The following is a 16123-nucleotide window of genomic DNA, read 5'->3' on the forward strand; positions in this document are numbered from 1 at the left end:
AGACAGTAATGTAACTTGTACAGGACATAGAGACACAGGGAGCCCCAATGTAAACACGGAGCACGTGTGTATGACACAGCAATGCTGAAACTTTATCAATCATGCGCACAATCGCACGTTGTCTGTACTGTTTTTCTCAGTCATAACCACAATCACTCCTAAGCGCCACTTCACAATCTTCTGCCAACAGCATGACTCGGCGCGCACTGACGTCATCAGAGTGCGCTTGTCTCGGTGCTTCCGGTGCGCTGTTCACGCACGGAGAAAAATCATGGCTACTACCGGGTTCTCGTTCGGGGGTTCTTCAACCACAACTCTCAACCCGGCCACTGGGACAGCCACGCCATTTTCCTTCGGAACAAATCCGGCTGCGAGGTGAGGCGGAGGAGAAGGCGGGGAAGGGGGGAGGCCGTACAGCGCTCGTTGTGAAGAGAACCTGTCACCAGGGAAGCTTTATAGGAGATGTCAGCTGACAGGAGGGCAATGAGTTGTTGTTGTTGTTGTGTCCCGGCCTCCTCGTAAAGGCCCTTACTGCTGGATTCCCTTAGCGGAGGTGGTGGTGGTGGTGGTGGTGGCTGCAGCAGCACCACCAGATAGCCAATTGAAAAATCCGCTTCTGTAAGGACACTGCTGGATTAAAGTGGTTGTAAACCCTTACAACACACTTTAACCTACAGGTAAGCCTGGATTGAGGCTTACCTGTAGGTCCAAGAAATATCTCCTAAACCTATACGGTTTAGGAGATATTTGCCTGAATACAGGCACCGCTGTCTACGGCGCATGCGCACTGAGCGTGGCATTTCCAACGACGGAGCTGCGCATGCGCGGAAGTGATGTCATCGCGGCTTCGCCGAATGACAGCTGCGGAGCTGCGAGACCCCACCGAGAAGATGGATGCGCCGGACTACAGGGGACAGCGGTGACTTCGCTGGCTCCTGTGTCAGGTAAGTGACACATAATGGACTACTATGTGATGCATAGTAGCCTATTATGCTTTACCTTTGCAGGGAATGAAAGAGGAAGTAAACTCATCAGGGTTTACTTCCTCTTTAATGAACAGCTAAGTGTCCTAATATTAAAAGTCAGCAGCTACGGTATTTGTGGTTGTTGACTTAACATTTTCTGAAGGAGCCTGGAGCTCCTCTTTAACCACTTGAGGACTGGAAGCATTTACCTCCTCAATAACCAGGCAATTTTTTGTGATATGACACTGCGTCGCTTTAACCGACAATTGCGCGGTTGTGCAACGCTGTCCCCAAACAAAATATATGTCCCTTTTTTATTTTCTCCCCCACAAATAGAGCTTTCTTTTGGTGGTCTTCGACCACCTCTGCATTTTTTTTTTTATCGCTATAAACAAAAAAAAAAAAAGGGACAATTTTGAAAAAATATTTTTTTGCTATAATATCCCAAAAATAAAATTTCTTCCTCAGTTTAGGCCAATATGTATTCTACATGGGTTTTTGGTAAATAAAAAAAATCGCAAAAAGCTTATATTGATTGGTTTGCTCAAGTTATAGTGTCTACAAAATGGGGTATAGAGTTATGGCATTTTTATTTTTCATTTGCAGCAGACAAATCGGACACTTTTGGGACCAGTGACATTTATACAGCGATCAATGCTATAAAAAATGCACTGATTGCTGTATAAATGACACTGGCAGGGAATGGGTTGACACTAGGGGCGATCAAGGGGTTACATGTGTTCCTTTGGAGGTTTCTAACGGGGGGGGGGGCGGGGGACTGACTGGAGGAGAGAGATCGGTGTTCCTGATCACTAGGAATAGGCTATCACTCTGTCAGAATGCGGATCTGTTTTACATTGACAGATCCCCGTTCTGGCTCTCTGTGGAGCGGTCGCGAGTGGCTGGTGCACATCGCGGCCTCCAGTCACAAGCATCAGGGCCGCGGGCGAGCACGCTCACTGTATCTATTGCACGAACCGACTTGCAGCTACGGGTATTCGCGCAATAGAGCCAACCTGCTGCAGTATAGTGGTTAAAGTGTGAGTTAACTCCCATGCTTAATTTGTTCCTATAGGTAAGCCTATAATGAGGCTTACCTATAAATACTGCAAATATTTCCTAAACATACACCAGTTAGGAGATATTTTAAAGTACATGCTGCTGGTCACACCAACGGCACATGCACTCTGACGTAACCACCACCCGGGCCATTGCTTGAGAGTCCTGTGCCGTAAATGGTGGCGTGACGTCATCACGGCTCTGGCCACTCATGCAGCCTGAGTCCGCAAACCCAGAAGTAAGACAGGTAATATTGAAAGCCTTGTTAGCAGTGTCAGTCATGCCGCTGGAAGGCTTTGTTCTAAGGTAAGTTTCACATAATGTGCTAGTATGCGATGCATACCCTTGACTGGTTTGTAATTATATTTTTTAAATATACTTTACCTAGTCCATGCAACGATCTTGCACAGAAAGCACCCTCTTCTTATAGCAGTCCCATGCCAGCGTTATCTTCTACCTGCATATTTGCGCTCAAGCTTGGCTGTGTTCGTCTGTAGACACGCATGTTCCCTCCTCACAGGAGTTTGACAGTTGGAGCCTTTGACTCCTTTGCCCTTAGTTTCTCATGTAAAAACAGGAAGTGTAGTGAGGGAGGGGAGTTGAGCTGGAGATAGCGCTTGGGCTAGGGCAGGAAGTGGAGCATTTTTACCCTAAATTTGTTCAGAGTCATTTGCAGTCTGCCTAAAGGCCTGCTACAGAGGAACTACTAGAAAGGTCAGAAATGAATAGGCGAATGGGAACAAATCTATACTGTAGTGAGGGTTTCCCAAATCTGACTGTAAAAGTAGAATCACATTTTAATTTAAGGTAATTGGAAAGGTAAAAGGATTTTTAACCTTAATGCATTCTCTGCATTAGGGTAAAGAAACCTTTTAATAGCGGCTTGATCTTGGTCTAGCACTGTGCACTCTGCAGGAGATCTTCTCCCCTCACCCAACTCTGATGGGCGTGAACAGTGGAAGCCATTGGCTCTTGCTGCTGTCAGTCAAAATCTGTAAGCAGGGCTCAGCCGTGCTATGTGTCTGAATAGGTGTAAACAGCCCGGCATGGAATCGAGCCCCCATGGGCAGTGGCTTCCTGTGGGGGCACTTGATGGGGGGGGGGGGGGGGAGGGGGCGGCAGAAGTGCTGGTGGGGACCCTATAAGAGCCCATTGCACAGAGCAAGCAAGTATGACATGTATGTTTTTTTAATTTCAAGATTTACAATCGCTTAAAAATTTTTATGTAAAAAAAAAAGTCAGCTCTGGCTTCAATACTTGTTGACAAAGCTGAGCTGTCTCCTGCAGTACCTCTTCTTCACCACAAGATATCCTCATATCCTCAGTCTTTCTGGTTGCATGACACCTGGGATGGTTGAGCACATACTATAAGTGCAGGGTATCATGGCCCCACCCCCATGGCCTCACCACAGCACTTTCACAATAATGCACCAGTGTGGAGACCATCACCAATGCCCTCATGATGGTATCAATGGGGGCTGCCTAGCCTGAGTGTGAGGTAATAGGATCTCCGCAGTGTCACCTGACTGGCCTAGAGCCACCAGTAAAGATGATTATTTATAGACTGGAGGGGGGGGGGGGGGGAGAGTTAGCATGAAGCTTCGAGTTGCGCAAAATTTTTTTACTGACCAGTGCCTGAGCTAGGAGTTTGATTCAAGCATACAATTCTGTTTTGGTAAAATAAGAGTTTTAGCATTTTTTATAACAAACTCTCTTGTTGCTGGTTTGAGATCACGCCCTCATGTCCTTGGACTCTGCTTTTGTATTTGAAAATAAGGCTCTCCTGAATTATTATTACAGGTACATATATAGCGCCATCAATTTACACATTGCTTTACATATATATTGTACATTCACATCAGTCCTTTTAAGGCGCTCACATTCATACATACACCTACTAGGGGCAGTTTAGCCCGGATCCAATGAACCTACCGGCATGTCTTTGGAGTGTGGGAGGAAACCCCCACAGTCTCAGGGAGAACATGCAAACTCCAGGCAGGTAGTGTCATGGTTGGGGTATGAACCATTGCCCCCAGTGCTACACAGTGAGGTCTTGCACACATTGACCTTTTCATCTAGGTTTGCTCCCCTGAATGTGCAGAATGAATTACAGCTCCTAGATTCTGCCTATGAGCAACTCTCGAAAGTCTGTAATTGGACATGGATTGAATGTTGCACTTAAATATTATCTTTCCAGCTGGGATCCTGGCCTTTTGAGTCAAAGTAATAAAAGAAAGTACTACAGATACACTTGGGTATTCAATATGTACTCAAAGATACAGATAATGCAATGTTAAAGAGGAACATTAATCTTGGTATTCTTTTTGCCTTTCTGCCTTGCTCACTACGTTGAGCTAAAATTGCACACTCGCACCTCCAGCAAATCCAGTGATCTGCCGATCCCGTTCTACACACCAGGCCATATACTGCCATCTTTCTATTTGACTTCATCAGGAGCTGGCTGTTTCTTTGGGGTTCTTGCAATCATCCCCTGATAACATACTACCAGGTCCACCCTTCTCCAGCCACTGTTTTTGAACTGATGATCTAACATGGATATCCCAGGAAATTGCTGAAGTGGGGTACATGTCATTTTTTAAAAAACAGCTTTTATGATTGCGAAGACGTAGGATTAAAATGACCCGAAGTGCTTCCTGGGAGTGAAGGTTCACTTTCAAAGTTCAGGCAACGATGGAAACTGATTGGTTAAACTGCGAATATTGTATGGCGGAGCTAAAGACAAGCTGCAGTTCATACAGTTTTTCACATGTTCAGAGGAGGGGTGCTTCCTTTAAGAGACCCTGTCACCAACTTGCAAAAAATAGCAGGTAAAACCATGTAAGGGTTGCGTGTTTTAAATGCTTACAGTTTTTTTATATTGCCTTTAATCCCTATAGAAAGTGCCCCATACAGCGGTAAAAAAAAAGGGGGGGGGGGGAATTCCCCTTACATGAATGGGAGTAAAAAATGCCCTAGTTATAGTCAGCGGGAGTGACCCATATCTAGGGCTGCGACTAATGATTATTTTCATAATCGATTAGTTGGCCAATTAAATTTTCGATTAACTGGGGAAAAAAACAAAATAAAAAAAAAGCAATATGCAATTTTGTTGTGTGTTACACAGGTCATATACAGGTATCCTGTCATGATGGGGTCATGACTCCCCCAGGAAAACAGATGATGGGACACTATCCCCCTCCAGGAACACCAATGATGGGGCATTATCCCCCCCCCTCCAGGAACACCAATGATGGGGCATTATCCCCCCCCCTCCAGGAACACCAATGATGGGGCATTATCCCCCCTCCAGGAACACCAATGATGGGGCATTATCCCCCCTCCAGGAACACCAATGATGGGGCATTATCCCCCCTCCAGGAACACCAATGATGGGGCATTATCCCCCCTCCAGGAACACCAATGATGGGGCATTATCCCCCCCTCCAGGAACACCAATGATGGGGCACTATTTCCCCCTCCCTCCAGGAACACCAATGATGGGGCACTATTTCCCCCTCCCTCCAGGAACACCAATGATGGGGCACTATTTCCCCCCCCCCTCCAGGAACACCAATGATGGGGCACTATTCCCCCCCCCTCCAGGAACACCAATGATGGGGCACTATTTCCCCCCCCCTCCAGGAACACCAATGATGGGGCACTATTTCCCCCCCCCTCCAGGAACACCAATGATGGGGCACTATTCCCCCCCCTCCAGGAACACCAATGATGGGGCACTATTCCCCCCCCCCCCTCCAGGAACACCAATGATGGGGCACTATTCCCCCCCCCCTCCAGGAACACAATGATGGGGCACTATTCCTCCGCCCCCCCCCCCCCAGGAACACCAATGGTGGCGCACTATCCCCCCCCCCATGAACAATAATGAAGGGGCACTATTCCTCCTCCCCCCGAACACCGATGATGGGGCACTATCCCCCCCCCGAACACTAATGATGTGGCACTATTCCCCCCCCCCCCAGGAACACCAATGGTGGGGCACTATTCCTCCGCCCCCCCCAGGCACACCAATGAGGGGGCATTCTTCCCCCCCAGGAACACCAATGGTGGCGCACTATCCCCCCCCATGAACAATAATGAAGGGGCACTATTCCTCCTCCCCCCCCGAACACCAATGGTGGCGCACTATCCCCCCCCCCCCCCCATGAACAATAATGAAGGGGCACTATTCCTCCTCCCCCCGAACACCGATGATGGGGCACTATTCCCCCCTCCCCCCCAGAACACTAATGATGTGGCACTATTCCCCAACCCCCCCAGGAAACCAATGGTGGGGCACTATTCCTCCGCCCCCCCCCAGGCACACCAATGAGGGGGCATTCTTCCCCCCCAGGAACACCAATGGTGGCGCACTATCCCCCCCCCATGAACAATAATGAAGGGGCACTATTCCTCCTCCCCCCCGAACACCGATGATGGGGCACTATTCCCCCCCCCCCCGAACACCGATGATGGGGCACTATTCCCCCCGAACACCGATGATGGGCACTATTCCCCCCCCCCCAGGAACACCAATGATGGGGCACTATTCCCCCCCAGGAACACCAATGATGGGGCACTATTCCCCACCCCAGGAACACAAATGATGGAGCACTATTCTCCCCCCCCCCCCCCCCCCAGGAACACAAATGATGGGGCATTATTCCTCCCTCCCGGAACACTGATGTGGCACTATTCCCCAACCCCCCCCAGGAACACCAATGGTGGGGCACTATTCCAACACCCGCCCCCCCCCCCCGGAACACCGATGATGGGGCACTATTCTTCCTCCGAACACCGATGATGGTGTACTATTCCTCCCCCTCCCAGGAACACCAATGATGGGGCACTATTCCTCCCCCTCCCAGGAACACCAATGATGGGGCACTATTCCTCTCCCCCCCCCCCCAGGAACACCAATGACGGGGCACTATTCCTCCCCCCCCCCCCCCAGGAACACCAATGACTGGGGGACTATTCCTCCCCCTCCCAGGAACACCAATGACGGGGCACTATTCCTCCCCCTCCCAGGAACACCAATGACGGGGCACTATTCCTCCCCCTCCCAGAAACACCAAGGACGGGGCACTATTCCTCCCCCTCCCAGGAACACCAAGGACGGGGCACTATTCCTCCCCCTCCCAGGAACACCAAGGACGGGGCACTATTCCTCCCCCTCCCAGGAACACCAAGGACGGGGCACTATTCCTCCCCCTCCCAGGAACACCAAGGACGGGGCACTATTCCTCCCAGAAATACCAAAATCAGCCGCTACCTTATCACAGCTCGGCGCTCACCGCTGCTTCTCTCCTCTTTCTGTTCCCTCGCTGCAGCAAAGTGTGTGGGGCTGAGAGTACCCCGCTGACGTGAGGAGGAGAGGGGGACGTGTCCGGTCACATGAGCACTGCTTTGAGAAAGGGGCTTGTACACAGAGGATTGTGTAACACTCGGAGGGAGGAAGGTGCGTGCAGACCAGCGAATCGATGATGAAAATTGTCGTCATCGATTTTCATTATCGTTTTTTATTGATTTTATCGATTAATCGTTTCAGCCCTTCACATGTCCCTGTGACGGTGGTCAGCGGGAGTGACGCGTGTCTCTGCGTCGGTAGACTGTGGTGGAACCGATAAATTTACCGGCATCGGTTGAAGTAATAATGTGAAGTCTGATCACATCAGTTGAAATGGTGTCCTATAATTAGTGTTCAGTGGGCACCTAGCTCTTGTCCCACATTGGTCATCTCAATGATGTCTTGGCTGGGAATATACAGGCACCATGTTCTGGTGCCTGCATCTGCTGCCACTCTGCACAGCGGCTCCCCTGGGGAGTAATGAGAGCCGATTGCAAATACTTCTCACTGCATGGGCCAATGTATGATGACGCTATAGTGTCACTGGAGTGACAGCTCTTCAGGCAGTTAACATCACATCTGAGATGGTGGCTCCCAGAGGTAGGCTCTGGGTTTTTTGATGTTTACACATGCAAAGCTTTTACAGGTAAATAACAAGAATAAAATAGGTTAACAACCACCAACAACCATAAAAATACAGCCAGAGCTACAATGGAATGGTTTAGATCAAAGCATATTTATGTGTTAGAATGGCCCAGTCAAAGTCCAGACCTAAATCCAACTGAGAATCTGTGGCAAAACTTGAAAATTGCTGTTCAGACATTTTCCATCCAATCTGACAGAGCTTGAGCTATTTTGTAAAGAATTAGCAAAAATTTTCACTCTCCTAGATGTGCAAAGCTGGTAGAGACATCCTCAAAAAGACTTGTAATTGCAGCTAAAGGATGTTTTACAAAATATTGACTGAATACAAATGCACGCCACACTTTTCTCACATATATTTATTTGTAAAAATTGTTGCATCATTTTCCTTCCACTTTACAATTATGTGCCACTTTGTGTTTTGGTCTATCACATAAAATCCCAATAAAATGTATTTGTTTTTGGTTTTCAAGGGGTATGAATATTTTTTCAAGGCACTGTACAGGCTGCTTATCAGAAGGACAAAAATGATAGTCTAAATTTTATTTTATGACTGGTTTGTTGTAATTTTGATTTTGTAGAAGGCCTGGACCTTAGCTGAGATTGGGTCTTTGCAACTTTAACAGTTTAACAGAGGTCCCTACAGCCAAATGTAGTAATCTGGTGTGAGGAGCCGTGTATTTGGAACCCTCTTGATTGTGCATTTGATTTCTGATTTTATTTATTTTTTGTATAATTTGTTTCCTTTAGTAATACTAGTACAACACCCTTTGGAAGTTTTGCGACCCCCGCAACAACATCATCTACATCAGGAACTGGCACCATGTTCGGAGCCAAACCAACCACAGGATTCACTTTGGGATTGCAGAATACAGGTATATGCATTTGATGTCCTGTCTGCTTTTTTTTTTTTACTTTCATTTAAATTTCATGAGAATTTAACCAAAGGATCAAATGTTAGAGAAATCTTGCAAAGGCAAATAGTGTGTGGCATCTGCACTGGGAAGGTCCAGGAACATCATTCATCAGAACAGAGAGCTCATTTTACAGAAAAAGTTAATTTTATCAAAACTTTCATATACCAAGTCACAATGAGATAAATGCAATAAGATTCAGTCTTAAAGTGGTTGTAAACCCTCTGGGACCACTTTTACCTACAGGTAAGCCTAGATTAAGGCTTCCCTGTAGGTGCAACAAATATCTCCCAAACCTACACAGTTTAGGAGATATTTGCAAAAGACTGTCACCGATGTCTACGGCGCATGCGCCGTAGACAGCGGCGCACTGAGCATGCCGCTGCTAATGGCGATCTCGCCATTAGTGGCGGCTCCCATGCGCATGCGCGGGAGTGAGGTCATCGCGGCTCCGGCCAGTCACCGCACCGGAGCTGTGATACCCAGAAGTTACACTGGGTTAGATGGAGGAGAACAACAAGTGTCGCTTCAGGGGCTTGCATCTCAGGTAAGTTATTCATAATGAGCTAGTATGCTATCCATGCTAGCTCATTATGCCTTTGCACTACAGGGTGTGTGTTTTTTTTTTTGCCTGCCTTTACTTCCTCTTTAATTATCATAAATGTGCAGGCTTGCATATGCAAGATTTAGGCTCGCCTAATTGTTCACTGAAATGTAAATCCCTTTACTAAAATTTCATGAGTGTTAACATGTTAATGTCATTCCAAAGTCCTACACTTTTTTTTTTTTTTTTTTTTTTCAATTAAATCTGCAGCTTTTTATTATAATACTTGGTGATTTTGCCATGGAAGTCCTTGTTCAAGCATTTCCAGTTATAGTTGAATTTGTTCTCCTGCTTTGTTTCACAGTCACACAGACTTTTCAATGGAGACAAGTAGCTGTTTCAGAATACATTACACAGACATGTGCCAACTTCGGAAAACCCACCCTGAAACTTGCCATGTAGATGGCAAGTGGCCTCCTAGGAGGCTGCAGGAAACGAGCCGTACTGAATGGAAATTTTGATAGCTGATGCTTTATCAAATAAAATGTTGTTCAGTAAGGGCTTACATCTATTCCTGTCACTCTGCAGAGCAGAGGAATACTTATGGGTGTTCATGCATCGTTTCATTGCTGGAATAGAAAGAAGCACAGTGGATCATATGGTCTTTTTCTACTGTCAGTCTTGCATGTTTAAATGCATGTGGCTGCAAAGCTTAGAAGAGAGCCTTGACATAAGACTGGTTAGTAAAAACAGATGAGTGGGGAGAGGACTTCACAGGCACTGGCATTTTTTCCTGAGATCAAAGCTGGACGGCTGAAGGAGGTGGCTTTTTATTGACACAAATGTTAGTGTTTTAGATGATTAAACCATTTTTGATCCATTTTGAAAAGCTGTTTATTTTTGTACTATTATATGTAATTTTTTTTCTAATAAGAATATGGTTTACCACATTTTGGATTGTTATAGATACAAATTCTGAAACAAGTGTTGTATTTAGAAGAATAGGACAAATTAAAAGGGCTCTTAACCACTTCAATACAGGGCACTTTCGCCCCCTTCCTTCCCAGCCCAATTTTCAGCTTTCATCGCTCTCACACTTTCAATGACAATTGCGCGGTCATGCTACACTGTAGCATGACCGCGCAATTGTCGCGCACTGTATATGAAATTTTTATCATTTTGTTGGCACAAATAGAGCTTTATTTTGGTGGTATTTATTCACGGCCTATGTTTTTTATTTTTTGCGATATAAGCGGAAATTTGGAAAAAAAACAATATTTTCTTTTTTCTATTTGAAAAGAAATCCAATAAAATCAAATTTTGTCATAAATTTAAGCCAAAATGTATTCTGCTACATGTTTTTGGTAAAAAAAATCCGTTAAGTGTATAATAATTGGTTTGTGTGATCACGGACATATGTACGCAAATGATCATGTACATATGTGTGCAGGTGATCACGTACATGTGTGCAGATAATCATTGGGACATGTGATTTTAGTGGGACATATGTGGGGGACATGTGTTTTTATTATTTGGGGACATGTATGTTTTGGGGACATGTGTGTTTTGGGGACATATGTGGGGACATTGTGTTTATACTGTGTGGTGTGTTGTGTGTATTACACTATACTGGCGATCAGTGAGTAAAAAGCTGTAAAAAACAGCTCATACTCACTGATCATCAGCCGGCTGCTCTCCTCTCCTCAGCAATGACTTCTGTGTGAGGAGAGGAGGAGCCGATTGCCCAGCAACCGGCTGTTTGTTTACATCACATGACGGCCGTGATTGACATGGCCGTCATGTGATCAGGAGGGCCAATCACAGAGCCCTCCTGCCGATCTGAGATGTGCCGTGTCCGGGTGACACGAGCACATCGGGATCGCGCCGCTGCGCGGGCGATCCCGCTCCTTCTGAAGGACGTTCCTGAACGTCCTATCAGAAGTAGACAGCTCCCACCCGGCCGTATATATGCATTGGCCGGGTGGGAAGTGGTTAAAGAGGAAGTAAACCCTGATGAGTTTACTTCCTCTTTCATTCCCTGCAAAGGTAAAGCATAATGGACTACAATGCATCGCATAGTAGTCCATTATGTGCCACTTACCTGACACAGGAGCCAGCGAAGTCACCGCTGTCCCCTGTAGTCCAGCGCATCCATCTTCTCGGTGGGGTCTCGCAGCTCCGCCGCGATGGCGTCACTCCCGCGCATACGCACGGGAGCCGACACGCACGGCATCTCCATCGTTGATGATGCCGCGCTCAGTTCGCCTGCGCGCCGATGTCTACGGCGCATGCGCCGTAGACAGCGGTGCCGGTCTTCGGGCAAATATCTCCCAAACCGTATAGGTTTTAGGAGATATTTCTTGGACCTACAGATAAGCCTTAATCTAGGCTTAACTGTAGGTCAAAGTGTGTTGTAAGGGTTTACAACCACTTTAACTGTCAGACCTTTTCGAGGAGATGGAAATGCTAGCTAGTTATCTTGAGCCCTCTGGCTTCAATGCTTTTTACATAATTGGTACAGAACAAGTATGCAGGTGAGGAATTCAGATGTTGTTTTCATTTTGGCTTATACCAAAATGTTTGTTTTGTATATAAAAGAATTTGATGGCCACACTCCAACAATTTCTTTGGTTAAAAAAAAACATACAACAAAAGATGAAATCAACAGCTTTTGACATATTTCACACCATAACTACTGGTGCTTACTCATACCTGACTCTTTAGACAATAGACCGGAATTTATATGCACATGCCAATACAATTTTTACAGAGTAAACAAGGTGGGCTTGAATAATTGAAGAGTTGGTGAATTAGTGGATACTCACTACACATGGAAGCTCAGCTCTGATTAAATCAATATGCAATCTGTTGATGGCTGAGGTTTTCATCTTTTGCTCTATGGTTTTTAACCAATATAGAAATCATTGTTGGAGTGCGGCCATCCGGATTGAATTCTTTTCTATATGCTACTTTGCACACTGAGCCAGCACTCAGCACTGAGGAGGAGAAGGGTTTTTTTTTTGTTTTGTTTTTGCGACCCAGACACTTGGAGCGGGTTCTTTTCCCTGTTTGTTTCTTTTATGTTAGAAATCACATAGACTTTTTATATTTTTTATTTTTTTTATTTTTTTTTATTCCAGCTCCTGCAACATCTGGCTTCAGTTTAAATTTTGGCAAACCTGCTGGATCAGCTACACCTTTCTCTCTGACTACCACTACTACCTCATCCACAGGCCTTTCCTTGCCCTCTTCATTGACATCTACCCCAGCAACAGGTAAGTGACATTTTTATTTAATCTTCTAGCTTTTTGGAGCATTGTACTTGTGAACCTCCTTTGTTGGACCTGATCAACATTAATGAGCACATTGGAGAGAATTAACAAACCTTCCTGCACTATTTTAGTGATGCCGGAAACCACATTAAAGAGGATCTTCAGTCTCTTCCCCCCTCCAGCTATATCAAATACTGTATCTGCTGACTTTTAATAATCAAAGGACACTCGCCTGTACAGGGATCCAGGGCTGTCCTCACCCAGGCGGGTTCTTGACTGGTCTTCAGGTTCCCGGCTTCACTATGTCTAGTGTGGCAAGCCGACCATGACTCCTTGAAGCATCACAGCTGGCTTCCCTTTGCGCATGCACGTGTCGGACTGTGTCTTGTGAATGGACCCGCAGCCTCTTTGGACCTGTGACATGTCCCAGAATACTGCAGGCAAAGGAAAGCAGGCAAACTTCTGCTTGGATTGCTTAAAAAAAGATTGTATCCGAAAGTGATAGAGGAGGGAGGGAAGGAGGTTAAAAAGCTGAGTTTTTCATTTTGGGTGACGTTCTGCTTTAACAAAGCAGCTAGACCTTTTTCAGTTGATGGAAAGTCGCAGAAACATTAAGATTTCACAGGCTTAATGGAATGTAGTACAGCTCATAGTAAGCGTACATCATGTTCTATTAAATTTGAGTAGAAAGACACAAACAGCCTTCACTTCTCTGGGAAGCCTGTCCAATGGATTGTAGAGTGTGTTTGGGAATTTATAGCCCATTCAGCCAAAAGGGCATTAGTGAGACCAAGTACTAATGTTGGACAAGAAGGTGTCTGGCCCACAATCAACATCCCAGTCCTTCAAAAAGTTTTTCCGTAAAGTTGAGGACAGGTCTTTGTTCAGGTCAAGTTCCTCTACAGCAAAATTGTCAAACCTTGTCTTTATGAAGCTGGCAATATGCACAGGGCACAGTCATGCTGGAACAGTAAAGGGCTACCCCAAACTATTGCCACATGGTGGTTCATAACAACTCCATTACATGTTTGGCATTTTACAATACGAATCAAAATGTGATAGCAAGGACTAAAAGAAATTGCAGCTCATTATTGAATATTGATCGTGTGCGTGTTATAACTTTTGTGAATACACAATACCGACACTGTCGCTTGTAGCCAGGAAACTTGGATTTATTTTCATACAGTTCCACCATTCTGTAACTAATACATATGTATTTAAAGGTATCTGCTTTCCTTAAAATTTAGATTTTTTAAAGTCGTTAACTAGTTGCCATATTCTGTGTAGCAAATTGCCATTGTAGACAGATTTGTGTGAGATTGTTGTGATTGAGTAATGATCTTTTCTTTTAGGCACGGGGTTTTCGTTGAATTTGAACAGTGGTACAACAGCTACAACTACAGCAAACCCTGGTCTGACACTCGGTCTTTCTGGGTCACTTTTTCAAAACACCAATCCAGCCACATCAGGTAACTATTACACTATGCTTTTTACCTGTCCAGGCTGCTGTGGGAAAAAATAATAAATGCACTTTACTTTTTGCAGAAATATGTACATTTATTATTTTTTTCCTAAGAGATGAAAATGTGTCAGGATCTTTAAAGTTACATGAGCTGTGTGGGTTTATTTTTTATTTTTTTTTTTTTTTTTTTTACCTGTAAAGCAGTGGCAATACCATTGGCATTTGTTATATACATATTTTATATGAGAGACATATTGTGAATTTTTATTTTCTTTTGAACTCTAATACTGACACTGGCTCTGCCTGAGTAGTAATGCTTTTGGGTTTACTCTCCACCCCACCGTCCCACATTGTACCAATAGGTAGCTAAAATCTGTATTTATTGGCTCTCCCATGGAGCTGTGTGTACTGTGCATTTAGATTAAGGGGGTCACTTTAACAATAGTGCTTTCAAAATGATCAGCTTCTTAACCTCATCTACATTCAGCAGAGGTCCAACGTTCTTCTCTAGTTCATTTTCACATCTCACACTTGATATCTATTATATCTCAGGTCTTGGACAGAACCCATTGGGTCTAACGGCACCAGCAACACAGGCTGCTTCAAATGATGGTCTTGGTGGCATAGATTTCAGCAGTTCATCGGATAAAAAAAGTATGTTCTTTCTACCTTTTTTAACTAGAATCCCTTCCAGCGGTAATCTTGTTTTTCACAAAAATATGCAACTGTTGGGTTTCATTATAAGTCTACTAAGCAAAAGCTTAAAGTGGTTCTAAAGGCAATTTATTTTTTTAATGAAAAAATACTATACATACCTGCTCTGTGCAACAATATTGCAAAAAACAGTCCCGTGCCTGTTCTTTGGCGGTCCCCCGCCTTATTACGCATGTCCTCATAGCAAGCTGTGTGCTATGGGGTCTCCCGTATGGGCCCATAGACTTAGCACAGCTCTGCCGCACCCCTCACGCCCTCCTCACAGGATTTGGCTGACAGCAGCAGGAGCCAATAACTCCCTCTGCCCTTAGTATAGCGTCTAAGAGCAGGAAGAGGGGACTGAAGACCTGCAGCCATGCACAGTTCTTAGTGATGAATAATGAATTTTGTTCCAAAGTACTTCAAAATTTTGTTTGCTTTTAATATTTGATTTTGGAAATGAGTCCACTTTACTGGATAAAAACTACATCTCCTCCCTTCCTCCTCCTTCCTCCCTCCTCCCTCCTCCCTCCTCCCTCCTCTACCCTCTTCTTCCTCCTGGCTGTGAATCACCTGAGAGCCAATGGAAACATTGACTGGGGAGTCGACATTGCTGGATTCCAGTACAGGCATGTCAGAAGCTACAGTATTTGTGGGGAGCTGGACCTACTCTTGAACTAATTATAATGAATACCGCTAAATTCCCAGACAAGGAAAAATAATTGAGCCGTTAGTGCTCCTCTGCTTTGCAAGAGTTTACAGCTTGTTTTGCCTAGGGGATGATGAATAACGTAATATACTTGCCTTTTAAAAATCCCTTCCCTGGCAGCCAGGCATTTTCCTGCACTGTTGAATGTCCTGGGTGGTAAGTGGGCCTTGTGTATAATGCAGAATGGGATCTAAAATCTGCCATACCAACCCTGCTGTTTTAAATTTGTAATCTGTTAATTTTTGTTTTTCAGGTGATAAAACTGGAACCCGACCTGAGTAAGTTATTTTCATGTTTTGTTGAGAGTGAAGCGAATTGATCTGTTTTGAGATGCAAAATCAATGTTGTAGACCAGCCGTCACTAAATGCCGCCAGTGTAGCAAGCGACAGCAATCACTGGTTTGCTGGGACCGCGGGTTTCCCCAGCAACCAGTGACGCTGCGCGCATGCGCCCGCCCCTTGCTCCTGGCCGCATCTCTCGGAGCTGAAGAGACACGGGCAGTAGGGGTGTGA

General features: G+C 45.3%; 1 protein-coding gene across 7 annotated transcripts in view; it reads left to right on the plus strand.

Moving 5' to 3' along the window:
* The first annotated feature begins 201 nt into the window (after positions 1-201).
* Positions 202-16123, plus strand: part of NUP58 (nucleoporin 58) — an 82032-nt gene continuing 66110 nt past the window's right edge. For 3 of the 7 annotated variants that reach the window (XM_077484042.1, XM_077484043.1, XM_077484045.1), the window contains exons 1-6: positions 203-375; positions 8767-8891; positions 12615-12749; positions 14099-14215; positions 14761-14862; positions 15864-15888. In XM_077484042.1, the coding sequence (XP_077340168.1) occupies positions 272-375; positions 8767-8891; positions 12615-12749; positions 14099-14215; positions 14761-14862; positions 15864-15888 (608 nt within the window). In that variant the 5' untranslated portion in view covers positions 203-271. Of the gene's footprint in view, positions 376-8766; positions 8892-12614; positions 12750-14098; positions 14216-14760; positions 14863-15863; positions 15889-16123 lie in introns of all 7 variants that reach the window. The other 4 variants (XM_077484044.1, XM_077484046.1, XM_077484041.1 and 1 more) reach the window with 3 other exon arrangements.

The sequence above is a fragment of the Lithobates pipiens genome, unplaced genomic scaffold (assembly GCF_037356315.1).
Source record: "Lithobates pipiens isolate NorthernLeopardFrog02 unplaced genomic scaffold, aLitPip1_a1.2 Scaffold_16, whole genome shotgun sequence".
Taxonomy (NCBI): Eukaryota; Metazoa; Chordata; class Amphibia; order Anura; family Ranidae; genus Lithobates; species Lithobates pipiens.